The following is a 19,226-nucleotide window of genomic DNA, read 5'->3' as shown; positions in this document are numbered from 1 at the left end:
TGCAAAGGATTAGGACTGTATATCTGGGACTCTGCACTTTAGTAGCAGCTAACATCTAGCCCCAGGAGGAAAGAGGACATTACTGCTTTACATGTATTAACTCATTTAATCCTCTCAGCCTTAAAGTAGGCAGTATTGCCATGTCCACTTTGCACAGGGGAACTCTGAGGCTTAAAGACGTTATGTGGTTTGCCTAAAGTTAGATAGCCCTCAGGGTCGGGACTTGGATGCCCACTGCCTGACACCCAAGGGTGGGCTCTTGATCATTGCTCTACATGGCTTCCACATAGAAGCTTCTCAGTGGTCCCAGAATGAGTCTTTGCTGTAATGCATTCACAGAGACTTGCAGTCACCTGACACTCAATGAGTCCAGTCCCCAAATTTTACTGTTGAGGCAAAAGCTAAGCCAAGTTGTATTGGTTGTAGGAAGTCACGAGTGAAAGACACAGGCCTGGAATCCAAGTCTTCTGATGACTTAGACCTAAAAATAAATTAGTCTGAATGACTTTCAGCTGCCCCCCCCACCATGGTTAGCAATGTGCAAATACTGATGGAAGGATTTTGAAGATTATTACTAAAGCTCTAGATAATAGTTTAACATTCCCAATAAAAAGAATTACTTCTCTGGTAGTTGAATTAAAGTTTAGTCTAAATAATGTTTTGCTCTAAAAATTACAAGCCTGTGCTTCTTTAGCATAAGGACTGATTAATGGAACTAATTACTAATCTGTACGCGCTGAGAAAATGGATTTAAAAAACAAAAATAAAACCTGAGAAAAAGGTGAAAGTTTGAGAGAGAAAATTTTTTTGGAAAATGTAAGTGGTTTTTAGTGTCAGATATTTATGAATTGGCCTATTAACTTCAGAAGGCATTCTAGATCTTCACAAATCATTGCAAATATGACTAATTTGTAAAGAATTTTAATCCTGGTTGAAAAGGAAAGCACAGTTTTTTATCTTACCTGCCTTTACTTTTCTAAGGTGTTACCAATTCATTCATCAGTCTACTGATTTCTGATTTTTGTTTCCAAATAAACCCTCTTGGATTTTAGTTATATAAACTATTAATATAGTTCCATTTCAAAGTACTTGGATGACTTACTAATTGTTTGCTCTGGGCTACAATCATGGTCTTCTGCTCTTCTGAAGCGTTCATACTAATTTTCAGTTCCTCCAGTTCTTCTCTTAACAGATTTGTTCTCATAATAGCCTGGTGGGCACTGTGGGGTGGGGAGAGAAGGCAATGAGCAAAACCTCAAATATAACCGTCAAAGATACTAAGTAAAGCCACGGACTATTTTTAAACCCAAGTTGAAAACCACTGAAAACTCAAACCAGATGCCAACAACAGTAAAAAAAAAAAAAACAAAAACAAACAAAAAAAACTTACACAAGATCTTCCACAGTCCTTGGAAAAGGAAGGGATTTGGGTGGAGCATGGTGGGGGGAAAAGGATAGAAGGAAACAAACATATTCCTGAAGATAGAGATTTGGAGGCTCCCTTTGAAATCCATCGCTGGCTGAATCACACGGTTCTTTCCTTCTACTAATAAGATGTAATAGTAGTTAATGCAATCCCACAAACAGTTATTGAATAATATCATGATCAGGGGCTGTACCTTGCAAGAGGACCCATGATGTTGGACAAAAGAGACATGGTGTAACCTCAGAGAGGTTACATACTAGTGAAGGAGATGACAACTAAACAAACAAGTAGTTACAGATAGTCTGTATATGATATATTTTATTTAAAAGGTTTACTGCAACATTGTTTACAATAACAAAGCATTGGAAAGAAACGAAATGTCCAACAAGGGAAAACCTATTAAATGTATTATGGTAATCTATATCATGGAATTACCTATTTGTACTCACAAAAGATTATAGACTGTTTTCTGAGCAGGGTCTTGAAGAAGGTATAATTTTTTCCATACTAAGAAATTACATTGATCATTCAACCAATATTTATTGAGCTCCGACTCCATGCCATTCATTCTAATAGGCATTGAATAAGATAAAGATGAACCCAATCATAAGAACTCTGCCCTCCTGGAATTTATAGTCTAGTAAGGTAAACAGACAATCATAACTGCTATTACAGTATAATAAGAACCAAGGCTGGAGTGAACCCAAGTTCTGTAGACACTATAAAAGGAAGATAGCTCAGCTAATGAGGAGGAAGGGGAGGGGGACAGAGGGGGATAGAGGGGACAGAACAGAAGCTCATTGAGGGACTGCAAGCAGTCCGATATTGCCGGAGCATAGAGGGGAAAATGGGAGGTAGAGACAAGGCATCAGAGGCCCCATCGTGAAGGGGTTTGCAAACCAGATGAAGGACTTCGGATTTTACCCTGAGTGCGAAAGGAATGCATTGAAGTGGTTAAAGCAGGGGCATGATGTGGTCAGACTGGCAGTTAGGAGGAACCTGCCTGCTGGGGTGGCACAAGCTTTGGAAAAGGCGGGGAACTTAACCAGGAGGCTGCTGCAGTGACCCAGGTGAAAGGTGATGCTGACCTGAACTAAGTGGCAGCTATGGGAATGGAAGGAAGTAAATCTATCTGCGAGAGATAAAGTGGGTAAATTAACAGGACTTGCTATTTGATGTAGAAGTGAAGTCTGAGGAAGTAAAAGGAGACAGATTTCTGGTTTGCAGGCAACTGGAAGGAAGGGACTGCTCTTCTATGGCAGACATTCTACTAAGCGCTGGGGCAACCAGGATAAATAAGACACGGTTCCTCCCATTAACGAGGACACATTAACACAGAAGGCAAATTATACCATGATGGGACAACAGCCAATATCAAAAATAGGCTGGAAGTGCCGACAGGAAACAGGCTCTTCCTGAAGGATTGTGTGTGGGGGTGGGAATTGGGGGTGGGGGTAGAAAAGAGGAGGCTTAATTCTGTAGACACTGGCATTCTCGCTGTCCGTCCAGATTCTCTAGCCTTTCTGTCCATCCTGCAAGTTACCCAATTCCCTTCAAGACATGTCTTCACTGCTTAACTTAACCAGAGTCAGCTTCTAGTGCTTGCAACCAAAAGCCCTGTCTGGCACATTCACCCAAAGCATACTTTGTTTGCTTTTTTAAAGAAACTTTGAATTATTATATTTCAAATAAATAATAAATAAGCCAATTATGGAATGGAGAGAGCTTGAGGTTAGCATATATATATATATATTTTTTTTTTTTTTTTTTTTGCGGTATGCAGGCCTCTCACTGCTGTGGCCTCTCCCGTTGCGGAGCACAGGCTCCAGACGCGCAGGCTCAGCGGCCATGGCTCACGGACCCAGCCGCTCCGCAGCATGTGGGATCCTCCCGGACTGAGGCACGAACCCCTGTCCCCTGCATCGGCAGGCAGACTCTCAACCACTGCACCACCAGGGAAGCCAAAGGTTAGCATATATTTTTTTTAATTTTATAGATTGGTTTGGATGCTGGTCAAAAATTATGAGGGTAAGAGTTCATGGTCAGAATGCTTTACTGTCTTTTCAAGTTAACTTAGAACTTTTCTGTTCAGAATTTTAGACCTACAACATCTGTACACACATACTTTGTGAGAACCATGTTGCTTGTTTCCTGATGCTCAAGCATCTCCCAGCAACCTATTTTACCAGTATCTGACACTTTATCCGGTATGTCTCCAAGGTCCGTTATCCCCTTCTGTCTTAAGCTAAGATCATGAAATTCTTATCATCCTTCTAGGCTACAGGTACCCTGAGGGTACATTTTAAACATGACTCATCAATGTATCTCTCATAATACTTAGCATGGGACTTTGCATAGAGTAAGAGTTCTACCGAACCACAGGCTGTTGGGATGGATTCACGCTTGATCCTTAGGCATACTGGTCTTACACAGAGATTGAATGACATAGAGAACATCATCGCTAGAAAAGAACTAACAAACCTTACTGGTGGGAAAGTAAAATAGTGCTGCTGCTTTGGAAGACAGTTTGGCAGCTCCTCACAATGCTAAGTATAGGTTACTACCCAGCAATTCCACTCCTAGGTATACACCCAAGAGAACTGAAAACGTATGTCCACATAAAAACTTGTACACAAATGTTCATAGCAGTACTATTCATAAGAGTCAAAAAGTGGAAATAAACCAAGTGTCCAAACTGAGGTATATCCATACAATGGAATATTATTCAGCCATAAAAAGGAATGAAGCAGTGATATATGCTACAACATGGATAAGCTTTGGAAATGTGATGCTAAGTGAAAGAAGCGAGACACAAAGGTCACATACTGTATGATTCCATTTATAGGAAAATGCCCAGAACAGGCAAATCCAGAGAGATAGAAAGTAGATTAGTGGCTGCCAGATGCTGAGACGAGGGGGAAATGGAGAGTGACTGCTAATCAGTATGGGATTTTTTTTTAGAGTGATGAAAATATTCTGGAGTTAAATCATGGTGATGGCTGTACAACCTTGTGAACATACTAAAAACCACTGAATTAATTGTATACCTTAAAAGGGTGAATTTTCTGCTATGTGAATTATATCTCAATAAGAAACAGATTTATTTTTTAAAAAAAAGGAAAAAGAACTAAAAGCTCCCAGCACACAGTAACCCCATCACGGCTTACCTTTTTATCTGAAGGCGCAATTCAGTACAGTCCTCTGATAACTGGCTGTTAGCGTCCTCCAAGCTTTCTAATGCCAACTTAAGCTTATTATTTTCCTCCTCCAATTTCTGCTTGTTGAAATGCAGGTCTGCTACACAGGTAATCAAATCAGGCACCTCTCTGCAGGTGAAAGAATGAATGAGAATAATCTTCAACATCTCTAATCCCCTCCTATCAAAGTAAGGCGAATGGTTAAGCCCAAACAGGCTTAAATATTCCTGTGAGATTTTCTACTTTGTCTTCATTCATCCTCATAAGTGTAGTTTATTTACACAGTATTTATTCAAGTACTTATTACAATAGCATCAAAGATTTTTCCAAAATTCCCAGATATTTAGCACCTGCCACTAGTGAAGTCGACTTCTACAGCTTTTATTTCCTCCTTTCCACTTTGCTCCCAACACCTGCCGCCGTCTACACTGAAGAGTTCCTATTTCTGCCTGGGTTATGGAAAGTCCTGAAATAAACTGACACTGTACTCTTTCAGTCAGGAATCTTGGCAGGTTTGAATAGGCCTTTAACTAGGAAACAATTCCTAGAGTCTTATAATTGTAGCCTGAAGCTCACAATTTAGGACTCATCTTTCCTATAATTTTCTACAGCTTGTTAATGTTTGTGGGTGTCACTCTGGCCCCTGACATGTGATCATAAACCCTGTGAGAGTCAGAACTGTGTGTTTCATGGAGTCCCAGGCCTTCTCTTCCTCTTTGCCGTATTTTCTTAGAGTTTAGCACAGATTGGCTACATGGGTCCTACTCCACCATTTTTGCATGGATAAACCTGAAGTGGCAAAGATAAAATAAGCAAGGACAGGTCCAGTGGTTAAGACTCTGTGCATCCCGTGCAGCGCGCGTGGGTTCGATCCCTGGTCTGGGAACTAAGATCCCACATGCCACATGCCATGTGGTGTGTGGCAAAAAAATAATATTAAGGAAGGATAGAGTCACCTCCCCTTAATATCTAAAGCTCACATTTAGCAGAAAACAGCTTTTCTCATTCATATCTAAAAGTATCTATTAAAGAAGTGCTTTAAAAGTAATTCCCCAGGGCTTCCCTGGTGGCGCAGTGGTTGAGAGTCCGCCTGCCGATGCAGGGGACACGGGTTCACGCCCCGGTCCGGGAAGATCCCATATGCCGTGGAGCGGCTGGGCCCGTCAGCCATGGCCGCTGAGCCTGCGTGTCCAGAGCCTGTGCTCCGCAACGGGAGAGGCCACAGCAGTGAGAGGCCCGCGTAACGCAAAAAAAATTTAAAAAAAGTAACCCTCCAAAGAGCTTAAGGTCAACGTCATAATTCTACTTCAAATGGAATTTGTTTTCCATGGAAAACACACGAAGTCAAAGAAGGAGAAGTGTTTCATGAGTGAGAAAATGTTAATTCATGTCATACTAATCTTCCATAATTTGTGTTCCTAGTGAAACTACTTCTAATGCAATTGGGATAGAATAGGTAAAAGTTAAAAGTAAATTATGTTAGCCCTACCACACACACACACAAGAAGAGCTAAGTGACTTTATTGTAAATAAAATACATAAATCTATGAAATAAATAAGAAAATTTGAGGCACTTAAGAAAGCATTGTAAGTAAGAATGCTTACAAGACTCCTTTAAACATGTCTCCACCCAAAGCCTCAAAGCTCCGTGATACAGACTCTGTTATATCTGTGGTCATCTTAACTGAAACACATATAAGAGAGGTTTATGAAAAATCCATTTCTCCAAACCACAAGAAAGTGGCAGAGACACACATTCATACTTGCTCCACCTGATTTTATGCTGTCCTGTTCCAAAGCAGAATTACCCATTCTGCTGCTTGATCCATTATTCACTCCTTCCCTGTAACCAAAAAACAAAACCAATGAGCTAGGATTCTTTGTCAAACCAAAGCTTAGCTAACTTTTCAGTTGTGCTCTGTACTTTCTTATTCAGGTCTTTCTTTCTGAATTTTAAAACCATCTACTCATTCAGCAACTACTTGGAACCCAACCCTGTGCTTAAATACGGTCATAGAAAAGAAATATAAGGCGTACCTCCACCTTCCATAAACTTTTAATCTAACATGAAAAGAGAATGTGCGCAGAGAAGTAGGTAGGTGTCGATGTACAGCAGTTGTGCTTAGGGGATGGGAAGTCTCAGTGGGTCAGGAAGTTGATGTAGTTTAAAGGGATAAGTGGACACTTGTAGAGGTAGCAAGACCTTGGGCCTTAAAGAATTGGGAAGGAAAAGACACAAACAACTAATACTTTGGGATACACTGATGGTGTTCTTTCTCACGAAAAACCAAGTTGAACCTAGACTAACTGTACTTTGGAACATTTCACACCTGAAATTTGGGGAACCCTCTTCACAGGCTTCTATCCAGGACACCAATGCTAGCTCTAACCCCCAAAATAAACATATTAAAATTTCAACCATTTCTTTTCCAAGAGTCTTTATACTATGATTTTAGTTTTATCACTTAATCTTTCTAAATGCCAAACCCTTAGATTACCTCTCTGGAGCAGCTACAAAAGCCACTAAATTTGTACTTACATCCCGTTGCATTTCAGTGTGAGATGTCTGTCAGAAGATGACTGAGCAGAGTAACTCAGACATCACTCTTACTATTCCTAGATCTACATCCATCACCATTTCTGAGTTTCTGTTCTGATATTTTGTATTTATATCTCCCATGTTTTTTCTTTTCCTTTCTATTTGTTATAAAAATAAGTTTTCTCTTTAGCCCTCACTCCACTTTATAAATGAATTATTGATACTTTTATTACACAATCAAACCTAAATATTTTAGTAAGAATAGAAAATTCATAAGAAAAGAGGACACAAACTTAAGGTCATCACGCAGAGATAATCATTTTGGAGTATATTCCTCCCAACTTTTCTGTGCATATTTTTATTTCTTGACAAATAAGGAATCGTACTACATATACAGATCTATGGCCGATTGTTTGAAATAAATACATATGAATATTTCTCTTGTCAAATATTTATCTAATTATAATTTTGAGTGGCTAATTAGGATTCTAGTGTATGGAAGTATTGTAAGTCATTTGTCCAAATACCTGCTTTTAAATGTTTCCATATTTGTTATATTTATCACTATCATAAACAACATTCTGCATATATAGAGTATATGATTGGTTATTTTTCCCGAAGTTACATTATTTGACCACATTACATATTTTTAAGGGTTTGATACACATTCCTAAATTGCCCGTGAAAAACTGTGCCAACTTACACCGTTACCAACAAAGTATGAGAGGGCCTATTTCTCCACCTGCCCTGATGACATGGGATAGAGTCATTCTTCTAAATCTTTGTTAACCTGATGGGCAAAAATGATATGTTCTCTTTATTTGCATTTCTTTGATTACTAGTAAGATTAGATATTTTTATATATATTTATCTTGCCTTCACAATTAACTCGTGTATAACAAACAACATCTCAGTCACATTTTTTTTTTTTTTTTGCGGTACGCCGGCCTCCCACCGACGCGGCCTCTCCCGTCGCGGAGCACAGGCTCCAGACGCGCAGGCCCAGCGGCCACGGCCCACGGGCCCAGCCGCTCCGCGGCACGCGGGACCCTCCCGGACCAGGGCACGAACCCGCACCCCCCCGCACCGGCAGGCGGACCCCCAACCACTGCACCACCAGGGAAGCCCCTCAGTCACATTTTTTAAGTCATTATATATTAGGAAACCATTGACCAAAACCGCCTGCCTTGGCCAGGCATGATGATAACCACTTGCATGAATTGTCTCACAACAGGAGGTCCCGATAAAGAACACAGTACTGGGCTTCCCTGGGGGGCGCAGCGGTTAAGAATCCCCCTGCCAATTCAGGGGACACAGGTTCGAGCCCTGATCCAGGAAGATCCCACGTGCCGCAGAGCAACTAAGCCCGTGCACCACAGCTACTGAGCCTGCGCTCTAGAGCCCATGAGGCACAACTACTGAAGCCCGTGCGCCTAGAGCCCATGCGCCACAACAAGAGAAGCCACCTCAGCGAGAAGCCCACGCACCGCAACGAAGAGTAGCCCCTGCTCGCCGCAACTAGAGAAAGCCCGTGTGCAGCAACGAAAAACCCAACACAGCCAAAATAAAACAAACAACAACACCACACAGTGCTACCGCAGAAAACTAACCAGGAGAATGTGGGAGGTGCCAAAAAGAGGAAGGAAGAGACTCTATGTCCTGCCAACCTCCCAGAAACCCGCACGCTGGAATCCATCTTGGCAGAGGGATGCGCACGCCACCAGGGAGGATCCTCAGTCAGAATGATGGGTCAGAGACAACACGGAAACTATCCCCATTACCGCAAAACCCGAGACTGCGAGCCACGTGGCAGAGCAGTCCTCCTGGGTTCCCTTACCCTGCTGCTCTCCACCTGGGCACCGCTTCCCAATTAAGTCTCTTGCTTTGTCAGCACATGTGTCTCCTTGGACAATTCATTTCTGAGTGTTAGACAAGGGTCCACTCTCAGGCCCCGGAACGGGTCCCCCTTCCTGCAACATATACATCCTAACCCCGCATGAAATCTAGCAAGTTTTGCCACCGTTTGGGCTTAAAGCGTTCTTTAAGAAAACCCCTAGTACATATCAGCTGGTAGCTGGAGATTGGTGGCTGAGTAAAAGCCCAAGGGTTAGGCTCCTGTGAAAGAAGATGATGCTTCTCCAGTATCCGCCCAGGGCACCTCATCTCATGGGTACCATTCTCCTTCTCCTTTTCTCAGCTTCACCATCCTTTCCTTTTCCTTTTAGCCTCCCTATATTCTAGGCTTCTAAATTACACTCACTGACTACATCTCCCCACTGACCTTAAAAGGGAGTTCATGCTGAATTTAGATTCATTTGGTGACTTGGTGGTCAGTACCAATAATTTGCTTGACTCTTATGCCAGAAGAACGTAATAATATGTGCTGCCCCTAATCACAATAAATGAATGTTATCATAATTAACATAATAGGTTCTCAAAGTGTGCCCATCACCCCCCACCAACTCCCCCCATCAGTATCAGTGTCACCTGGAAACATGCTAGAAATGCAAATTATCAGGCTTAACCCCAGACCTACTCAATCATGGTGGAGATACCCAACAATCAGGTAGAATACCATTTAGGTGATTCCAGTGCACGCTCAAATGTGAAAAGCACCAGATTACAGTATTTCCATCAGCGCAGGAAACAGTGATTAGCATTCATTGTAAGCAATTGTTAAAACAGAACCTGAAAACACGTCCTGCTGGGACGATGATTACCATTTGTTTCCGCAGTGAGCTATCCATTCTCTCATGATGGCCTGGAAGGTTTCCAGATTCACATGCATGTCTCTCTTTTCAGGATCGAGCCTGTTCCACAGCTCCTCAAGGCTACCATCTTCAGAACCTTGACTAGTTGTTTGTCTCAGGTAATCTATTACTTTGGTAACTCTGACTGAGCCTTAGGAAGAAGAAAGCCAAGTTAGTTTTAAAAGGTGGGGAAAGATTATCTTTTTTAAATGAGGCACTTAACTCTTTTAGGTCCCTTGGGAACCTAAACGTGCCTTATAACCCTCGCAGTACTGCTGAGTTGGTATCACAGAGTCAAAAGAGCACTGGCCTTGGGTTGGAGTCTAACAGACTAGGGTCAGATCTTGGCTCTGCACTGTATCAGCTGTGTGGCTCTGGGACAATCACTCAATCTCTTTGAGCCTCAGTGTACTCGTCTGTGAGATGATGCTACTACACAGAGTTGCTGTGAGATCTAAATAAGAACGATATATGTATTCAATAATCACTTGTGGGAAGTGATCAAAATGCCACTTTATTTTTGTCTACCATTCTTTTCTTAAAAAACATTCGGTGAAGGAAGGGTTTCCTCTGCCCTAGATGAAACTTCAGCCTCCAGTAAGTGGTCTGACTTTTATTTGGGGGGAGGGGTAGAAAAGTCATTCTTAGACACAGTCAGTCCTACTATCACATTCAAAAATTAAAGTCAAACAGACTATGTTAGTTATTAACACACCAATCTTCCTTAAGCATAAGACACGTCTTTTAACTAAGTCCTGACTTAGGCTAGCTGCTTGAAGGGGAGAAGGAAAAGGAAGTAGAAGGTTGATAGGGTAGATGCAGAAGTGAAGATTCTTCCCCCAGGAGGTAAGCAGAGACCCTGATATATATACAGAATAAGTCCAGTATATAATTAGAAGGAGGGGAGAGGTGTAAAGGAGACTGAACAACTTTAAAGAGAGTATTAATTTAATGGAAAATGTCATTTGGCTGTGACAGGAAGAAATGGAAGTAAAATTATTAATAATTATTTAGAGAGATGATTTTTATTCCTGTTTGCAGTACAGTTGGAGAGTCAAAAAAATACCTATATCTCATTTTCCTCCACTAAAACTCTGGAACCTGTAACATATATACCTCAAAACTCGAAAGGTCTTCTGTGATGGTTTTGCAATGTGTCAGCTTAACGGGGCCATGGAGTGCCCAGATATTTGATCAAACATTATTCTGGTTGTGTCTGTCAGGGTGTTTTTGAATGAGATTAACATTTAAACTGGTAGACTAAATTAACACGGACTGCCCTCCCTAATGTGTGTGGGCCTGGTTAGAACAAAAAGGCAGACCCTTCCCCAAGTGAGAGAGAGTTCTTCCTGCATGACTGCCTTTGAACCCGGACTTGTCTTTTTTCCTGACTTTGGACTCAAACAAAAACATCAGCTCCTTCTCAGTTTTCAGCCTGTCGACCTTTGGACGGGTTCCCTTCTGGTTCTCGGGTCTTTGGACGCTGACTGGGACTAAACCATCACCAGCTCTCCAGGATTTCAGCTTGCTCACTCACCCTGCGGATCTTAGAACTTGTCTGCTTCCATAATCATGTGAGTCAATTCTTTACAATAAATCTCTTTATGTACATTACACACGCACACACACGCACACACACACCCATTGGTTCTGTTTCTAACACATCTCCCATCTCCCTTCAGTGGAACTTCCTTATTTTCTTCAGGGAAATATTTCCTTAAATTCTGTCCAAACAGAGAGGCTTTGGGGCAATAAGTAAGTCCCATTCATCCTACCAATATAATTAAGAGTATAGGCAAATGTTTTGCTACGAGAATGTTCATTATGGATCATTATGGTGATGTTTATAATAGAGAAAAAAAATCCAATTGAGACATATTGTTTAAATATATTATGTTACATCCCGCAAAAGTACAGTATATAAAGCAAATTTGTTGACCCAGACAAGTACTCAAAATTATTAAGTGAGCAAAAGCAGATTATAAAGCAAGTCTGGGAACATTCCCATACATACTTAGGGAACTTGTTGTATATAGCTTAAGGAGAAAGAATGACCAAAAACAAGCCTTAAACCATTGTGGTGGTGAGGTGGACAGACTTCAGGGTGCCCCTTTATGATCCCTGCCTCCTAATGTTTACACCCCTGTGTAGTCTCCTCCCTTGATTGTGGGCATGACCTGGGACTTGCTTCTGAACAGTAGAATATGGCAAAGGAGACAGGATTACATGTATCTAATTGCATGATTAAGTTACATAAGATCACAGTGCCTATCTTGCTGGAGTCATTCCCTTGCTGGCTTTGAAGAGGCAAACTGCCATATTATGGACTACCTATGTTTAGAGGTCCAACTAGTAAGAAACTGTCCAGCTGACAGCAACAAGACTCTGAAGCCCTCAGTACTACAACTGCAAGAAACTAAATTCTGCCACCTAAAGCAGGTCATTCCCCAGTCGAGCCACAGATGAGACAGCTGCCCTGGCCAACACCTTGATTGCAGCCTTGTGAGTGATTCCCGATTCACAGAAATTGTGAGGTAGTAAATGTGTGTGGTTTCAAGCCACCAAGTTTGTCGTAATTCAGCAACAGGAAACAACATAAGTAGTTTGGGTACTGCTCATCTGAAACCATTGTGTATGTATTGTAGAAGAAAGCAAAGGAACATTTATACTGGTGTCATTGAGAACCAAGATTTTCTGTGGTTGAAAAAGGGCATACAGAACATGAGATGAGTAAAAACCCTGTAGTCCTGAATTTGCTTTATAAGGAAGACTATGAACTCATAATGCAATATATCTTCAAAATTTTCAAGTACTTCTTAGGTCTGCCCACTGAAAATGCCTAGAAACAACCACCATCCCCTGCCCCCAGATTGTGGTCTCTATATATTATTTCCCATTAAAAGGAACCATGGATCCTTGAAGAAATAACTGATTCCAAGGTTGGGACAGGAAATATATGAGATAAGCCTAAAAACTTTTATAATACTAGGGAAAACAAGGAAGCTACTAAAAAGGATGGGGATGTCTCAAAATTATTAGTACCTGGGACACCTGGTTGCTCCAGGAAGTAATGAGATGCTCAAAGAAAGATGAGGACAATGCAAACAGACATAGGAGCCAGCTTAAAGGATATCTTGCCGGCCAACTCTGGGACAGTTTGAGCATCAAAATACATAATGATAGGGCTTCCCTGGTGGCGCAGTGGTTGACAGTCCGCCTGCCAATGCAGGGGACATGGGTTCGTGCCCCGGTCCGAGAAGATTCCATATGCTGCGGAGCGGCTGGGCCCCGTGAGCCATGGCCACTGAGCCTGCGCGTCTGGAGCCTGTGCTCCACAACGGGAGAGGCCACAACAGTGAGAGGCCTGCGTACCGCAAAAAAAATAAAAAAATAAAAAATAAATAAATAATGATAGTAACAGATTATATATATTGAATTAAGAAGAATCCAGAAATTCGTAGTGATATTAATTCATTTAATTAGAGAAATGGTAAAACCCTGATGATAGATTGACAAGCAAAAAATATAGAAAGAATATTGGAAATTGAAAATTTTCTATTTGGCAACACCATGGTAAGAATTGATTTAGGCAAGAAATATCAGTAGATGCTATGTTTCTGATCACCAATTCCAATGTGTAGGGTTCTTCCCCCTCCCTCCTACCCCACCCCACAACATACACACATCCAAGCAATTCTCGAGACACTGGGTGTTCTACAGTTCAACCCAATTCTGACACTACCTATGTGGTGATAGTGTCAGAGCCACGGGTTAATGGCTCAGTCTTACAAAACTGACCCCACCCCCTGTAGACACCAATTCAAGGCCGGGTTGTCACCTGTGCTTCTGATGGCCCAGCTATAGATTGAAGGTTCCTATGACTCCTCTTTGTGTTCCATTAATTTGCTAGAGCAACTCACAGAACTCAAAGAAAATTTTTACTTACTATATCACCAGTTTATTATACAAGGATATAACTCAGGAACAGCCAGATGGAAGAGATGTACAGGGCAAGGTATGCGGAAAGGGCATGGAGCTTCCGTGCTCTGCCCAGCATGCCACACTTTCCAAATCTCCACGTGGAAGCTTTCCAAACCTCTCCTTTTGGGTTTTTATGGTGGCTTCGTTACATAGCATGATTGATTAGATCATTGGCCATTGGTGATGAAACTCAATCTCCATCCCCTCTCCCCTCCCTGGAGGTCTGGGGAGTGGGACCGAAAGTTCCAACCACCTACTCACATGATTGGCTCCATTGGCAACTAGCCCTCATCCTAAGGTGGGGTCCAAAAGTCATTTCATTAACATAAAAAAGGCACCTTTATTGCTCTCATCACTTAGGAAATTCTAATGGTTTTAGGAGCTCTGTGCCACAAATGGGACAAAGACCAAATATATACTACTTATAATAAATCATAATATCACAGATGCTAAAACTAGTGAGTGAAAGTTTGATGACGAACAGAATGTTTACATAGATTCAAAGTATCTTCCCATATTTATTAATTACTGATGAAATAAAAATTCATATTCTAAGGCAAGTCAAGGAAAATTTAAACATAAAACATTTCCTCTGCTCTTTGGCCTCCTCTCTCCCCTCTACTGTGCACTGTGTATCTACATTATGCATCCCAAACATCCCCATCCGCAGAAATACCTGCTCAACCATAAAGAGCAACATTCTCTGAGCATCAGCAAGACAGATCCGTAGGACATAACCTTCCTTCTTAATCTTGTAAGGAGCCACGATGACCCACGAACCACTACTCGCTTTGCATGCTTAGATCTGGATTGTGTAGACTGTCAGTAATATGTCGTTGAACGTACAGCCCTCTGTCTCAAAATGTGCTTTGATCTTTAACAGGCAGAACAGTTCTCAGAGCTTTCGGAAAGGCTGTTCCTGAGTTATAATCCTCAATTTGCCTCGAATAAAATTTTCCATTTCTTTCTTAGATCGACTGATTGATTTTTTATAGCCATTATAAAGGAAAAATAGTAACTTTACAATAGGGATATTTGGCAGACACCACACTAATCAAGTGATCAAAGTTAAAAATCCTGAAATATTGTACGGAGAAGAACATAACATCACTTCCGTAGTGTGCCTGCAAAAATGTAGAACCTGAATAATCAAGAGGAAATATCATGGACTTCCCTGGTGCCGCAGTGGTTGAGAGTCCGCCTGCCGATGCAGGGGACGCGGGTTCGTGCCCCGGTCCGGGAAGATCCCACATGCCGCGGAGCGGCTGGGCCCGTGAGCCATGGCCGCTGAGCCTGCGCGTCCGGAGCCTGTGCTCCGCAACGGGAGAGGCCGCAGCAGTGAGAGACCCACGTACTGCAAAAAAACCCCAAAAAACAAAAAAAAAAGAGGACATATCAGATCTTCTACAAAGTAACTGGCATATACTCTTCAAAAATTTCAAGGTCATAAAAGACAAGGAATCGAGGAACTCCTCCAGATTTAAGGAGACTAAAGAGATGTGACAACTGAATTCGATCCTGGACATGGAAACAAAAAAATCTATAAAGAATATTATTGGGAAAAATTGACAAAATTTGAATATAGAGTTTTAAATTAGATAATAATATTGTATCAAGGTTAAATATCCTAATTTTGACAATCATTCTGTGGTCATGCAAGCAAATGTCCTTTGTAGGAAATACACACTGATGTACTTAGGGGTAAAAAGGCACAATACCTGCAATTCACTCTCAATCAGAAGCACAATCTAGCTTTTATCCTGCTTTTCCTTTGGGAAACAAGACAGCCACAGCCAAATAGTTGCTAGGCAGGGTAGAGTTTCTTTTTATAGATATTCCAGCTGATAAAATAGGAAGGAATAATAGACTATCACCTTTCACAACACCTAATGAAAGAATAAATCTAGGCCTTCATCCTCAAATAGTTTTGTCTTCTGATAAAAATATATACACCGTCTATGCGGAATCTTGCCAAAAGGAGATACAAAACTTTTATCTGATCAAACCTCTAAATGCAGGGGACAAAGAAACAGGTTGTGTTTCTAAGACCACACAATCACCAAAATTCAGACTGGGGGAAACTATGAGATAAAAGAACCAGTTTCATTAACAAATACCTTAAAATACAAAAAAGAGAGAATAGGAAGGGAACATAGAGATAAGCTAGACGACCAATAACAATGAAGAAACTTTTCTTGGATATTGATTGGAACAATTAAACCGTTTAACAAAAAATAAATTTCTCACACAAATGAGAAAACAAATGCTGATAAGATTTTTTTTTTTTTTTTTTTGCGGTACGCGGGCCTCTCACTGTTGTGGCCTCTCCCGTTGCGGAGCACAGGCTCCGGACGCGCAGGCTCAGCGGCCATGGCTCACGGGCCCAGCCGCTCCGCGGCATGTGGGATCTTCCCGGACCGGGGCACGAACCCGTGTCCCCTGCATCGGCAGGCGGACTCTCAACCACTGCGCCACCAGGGAAGCCCCTGATAAGATATTTGATATTAAGAAAGTATGTCACCTTTTTAGTCATAAAAATGACATTGTATAGTTGTGTCTGAAGTCAGTCTTTATCTTTTGAACGTGCTGAAATATTTACAGGTGAAATAATATGATGTCATGGATTTGTCTCAAACTAATCCAGAGTGGAGGAGAGGAAAGTGGGTGGGGCTAGAAATGAGACATCATTACTTACGACACTATTTACATTATAAGGGTTATACCTCTTTTCTCCTGTATATGTTTGTAATGTTCTATAATAAAGAAGTTTTAATCCAAGTAAAACAAAACCATATTGACCAAGGAATTTGTGGAAGGTTATACAACAAATCATTAACAATGCTTACTCAGGGAAACAGGATTACTGATGAGTTTTTTTCCCTTCTTTTCTATATATTATTAATTTTATTACAGTGATCACAAGCCATTTACATGCTAAAAATTACTTGCGGAAATTTTAAAAAGAACACATCTCTAAGAAAAACAGAACTGAAAATCTAAAATTAACTCCAAAATTTGAGCTAAATTTGTGTAGCAGTTTTATACGTATGAAGTATATATTTCTTGTGAGGCAACAACTATGAGAGGTAAGTAGTTCCAGTCAATGATTGCAGCTGGTAAATCAGTTGATAAGCTCAATAAAATCATTCAAGACACTGGTAAAATATGTAAAACAGGTACAAAGAAATTAACCAACATCTAGACGGCCACCCTTCCTCCCAAATTAGGTTGTACGCACCACGTGTGTAGACACAGATGCACAGAGCATCACACATAAGCCATTTCCCTTTCTCTTGCAATAGAAAGTACAATGACGTGATGAGTACCACCGAACATTTGAGCAGATAATTTTCGACTGACCTCTGCATTTGGTGTCACATGCATTAAAAATACTTGTAAGCAACTCCTCTTCACAGGTCCTGTTATTGCTGTAGGTTACATCTTCCTTGCCATCATCTGTTCCTTGTTTCCGCCCTAGTAGAAGAAAAAGTTTGCATATCCAGATGCTTTTCTGTGCTAATATGCTTAATTGCTCATTTTTTTTGTTTTAATTTTAACAAGAAAACATATTTAAATAAAGAGCAGTCCACAATACTGGTTACTTAACTTGAATAGATCAAGCAGAAAAAGTGGTCTTGAAGGGTCTCTGATTATTCATTTTCCTTTCCTTATAAGTTTTATAAAGGTAGAATAAAAGGAGAGATGACGAAGAGGGAAATGAGCTTTACTGCCCTGTAACGTTAGAAGCACTCTGTGAAAAAGCAAATAGTGTAGCACAAATAGAAATATTTTAAGGAAAAATAGAGGGAACGTAAAGATTAGCTCTACAGAAAATGTGCCATTTTACATTGTTTTGTTTTTCAGGGCCTATCACATATGGGACTCTGTAAGCAATCCTCTAAATAGAATTCCAAAATTTCATTGAAATTGGCCTCCAAAATTTACATTCTCCCCTGGTCTACTTTATTGGCTCTACATTTTCTTACATGTTTTACTCTCACAAACACAAAAAATGCTAAAATGGTAGTTTTCAGCAAGGCATGTTGGAACTATATGAACTTTAGCTCCCCTGTATCTATGTCTTCCCATCATGCCATTCTAATTTGCCCAGGAGAAAGTTTGTTTTCAGGTCAGCAGAGAAATGCCAATGATTATGACTGTAAATACAATCTAGAATTTCTATCAGGTTTAAAATTGAAAGCATAGAAAATACTTATATTTCACATCTAAGAGTTTTTTAAGAGAGGAAAACACAATTTTAAGGGAAAGATGGATGCTTCCCTCCAAGTTTCGATAATGTACACTGGTATTTCATTTTAGTTCAGGTATTCTCATAGTGATATGCTCAAGGCTTTATCAGAAGAACAAATATTAAAAGATGAATATTTACCCTCTTCATTCAGAGATAATTTTTTCACCACTGAATCCTGAGGAGTAAAAAATTCAGAGCTCTGATTAGAGGTGGAATCAAAGTCGAGGGTTAAGGCACTAAAATCATTTTCACTACAACAGTTTTTCAAATCCTTGTTAGAGAAGAGTTCCCTTTTTCTGATCTGCGGTATCAAAGATGTGTAATTCTGGGAGATCTGTGATCTAGGCCTTGAGATGTTTCCCGAGCTTGTGAGGATAAGAGAATATGTGGCATACTCAGGAGAGCTGAGATGAGAGATGGATGGGGTTCTTGGAGACGCTCGTTGAGGATGTGAAGTAAAGGCACCAACTTTCTCAGGGCTTGAGGAGCGAGGGTCAGGCAGAGGAATGGCAGCAGTCATCATTTTCTTCAGTACCTCTTCAAAGTCTTTCTTGGGGTTAGTCTGTGGACTGTCAAACCTGCTAGACTGGTATCTGATAATCTGTTGGATGGGACTTGTACTCTCTTCTCTCTTTTGGATGGCTTGGAGTTTTCTACAGATGCTTTGCACCGGGTTATGCCGCTTCTCAGTTGCTTTCTTGACAGGGGCCATTGTTGACTTTCCTCCAGTGAGACAGAGGAAGTGGCTAAAGTACTGGCAAAAGTAGACATGTTTTTCAAAGTTAGCATTGTCCTAACAACAATGTAGCAATAGCTATTTATTCCCAAACCGACTTTGGCGGGATCAAGATGTCTTTAAACAGCTATCTTTAAACAATTGCTTTTTTATATTTTAGTTGATTTACAATGGTGTGTTAGTTTCAGGTGTACAGCAGAGTGATTCAGTTATACAGATTCTCTTCCATTATAGATTATTACAAGATATTGAATATAGTTCCCTGTGCTATACAGTAAGTCCTTGTTGTTTAAACAAATGCATTACATAAATTTCCGCATGTCTAACTTTGGCCCTCAAATTTCT

General features: G+C 40.8%; 1 protein-coding gene across 1 annotated transcript in view; it reads right to left on the bottom strand.

The window, feature by feature from the left end:
• LOC114885066 (lymphoid-restricted membrane protein) overlaps nt 1-18,857 on the bottom strand; it is a 43,457-nt gene extending 24,600 nt beyond the window's left edge. Inside the window, exons 1-7 of the mRNA XM_029204383.1 lie at nt 18,284-18,857; nt 17,254-17,367; nt 9,883-10,063; nt 6,387-6,466; nt 6,229-6,307; nt 4,594-4,752; nt 1,103-1,220 (exon numbers count right to left, since the gene is read on the bottom strand). Coding sequence (XP_029060216.1) covers nt 1,103-1,220; nt 4,594-4,752; nt 6,229-6,307; nt 6,387-6,466; nt 9,883-10,063; nt 17,254-17,367; nt 18,284-18,857 — 1,305 coding nt within the window. The remainder of the gene's footprint in view (nt 1-1,102; nt 1,221-4,593; nt 4,753-6,228; nt 6,308-6,386; nt 6,467-9,882; nt 10,064-17,253; nt 17,368-18,283) is intronic.
• Between the last annotated feature and the right edge of the window lie 369 nt (nt 18,858-19,226).

The sequence above is a fragment of the Monodon monoceros genome, unplaced genomic scaffold, assembly GCF_005190385.1.
Source record: "Monodon monoceros isolate NGI ecotype Baffin Bay Population unplaced genomic scaffold, NGI_Narwhal_1 Super_Scaffold_6, whole genome shotgun sequence".
NCBI lineage: Eukaryota > Metazoa > Chordata > Mammalia > Artiodactyla > Monodontidae > Monodon > Monodon monoceros.
This window is presented reverse-complemented; position numbering and strand designations above follow the sequence as displayed.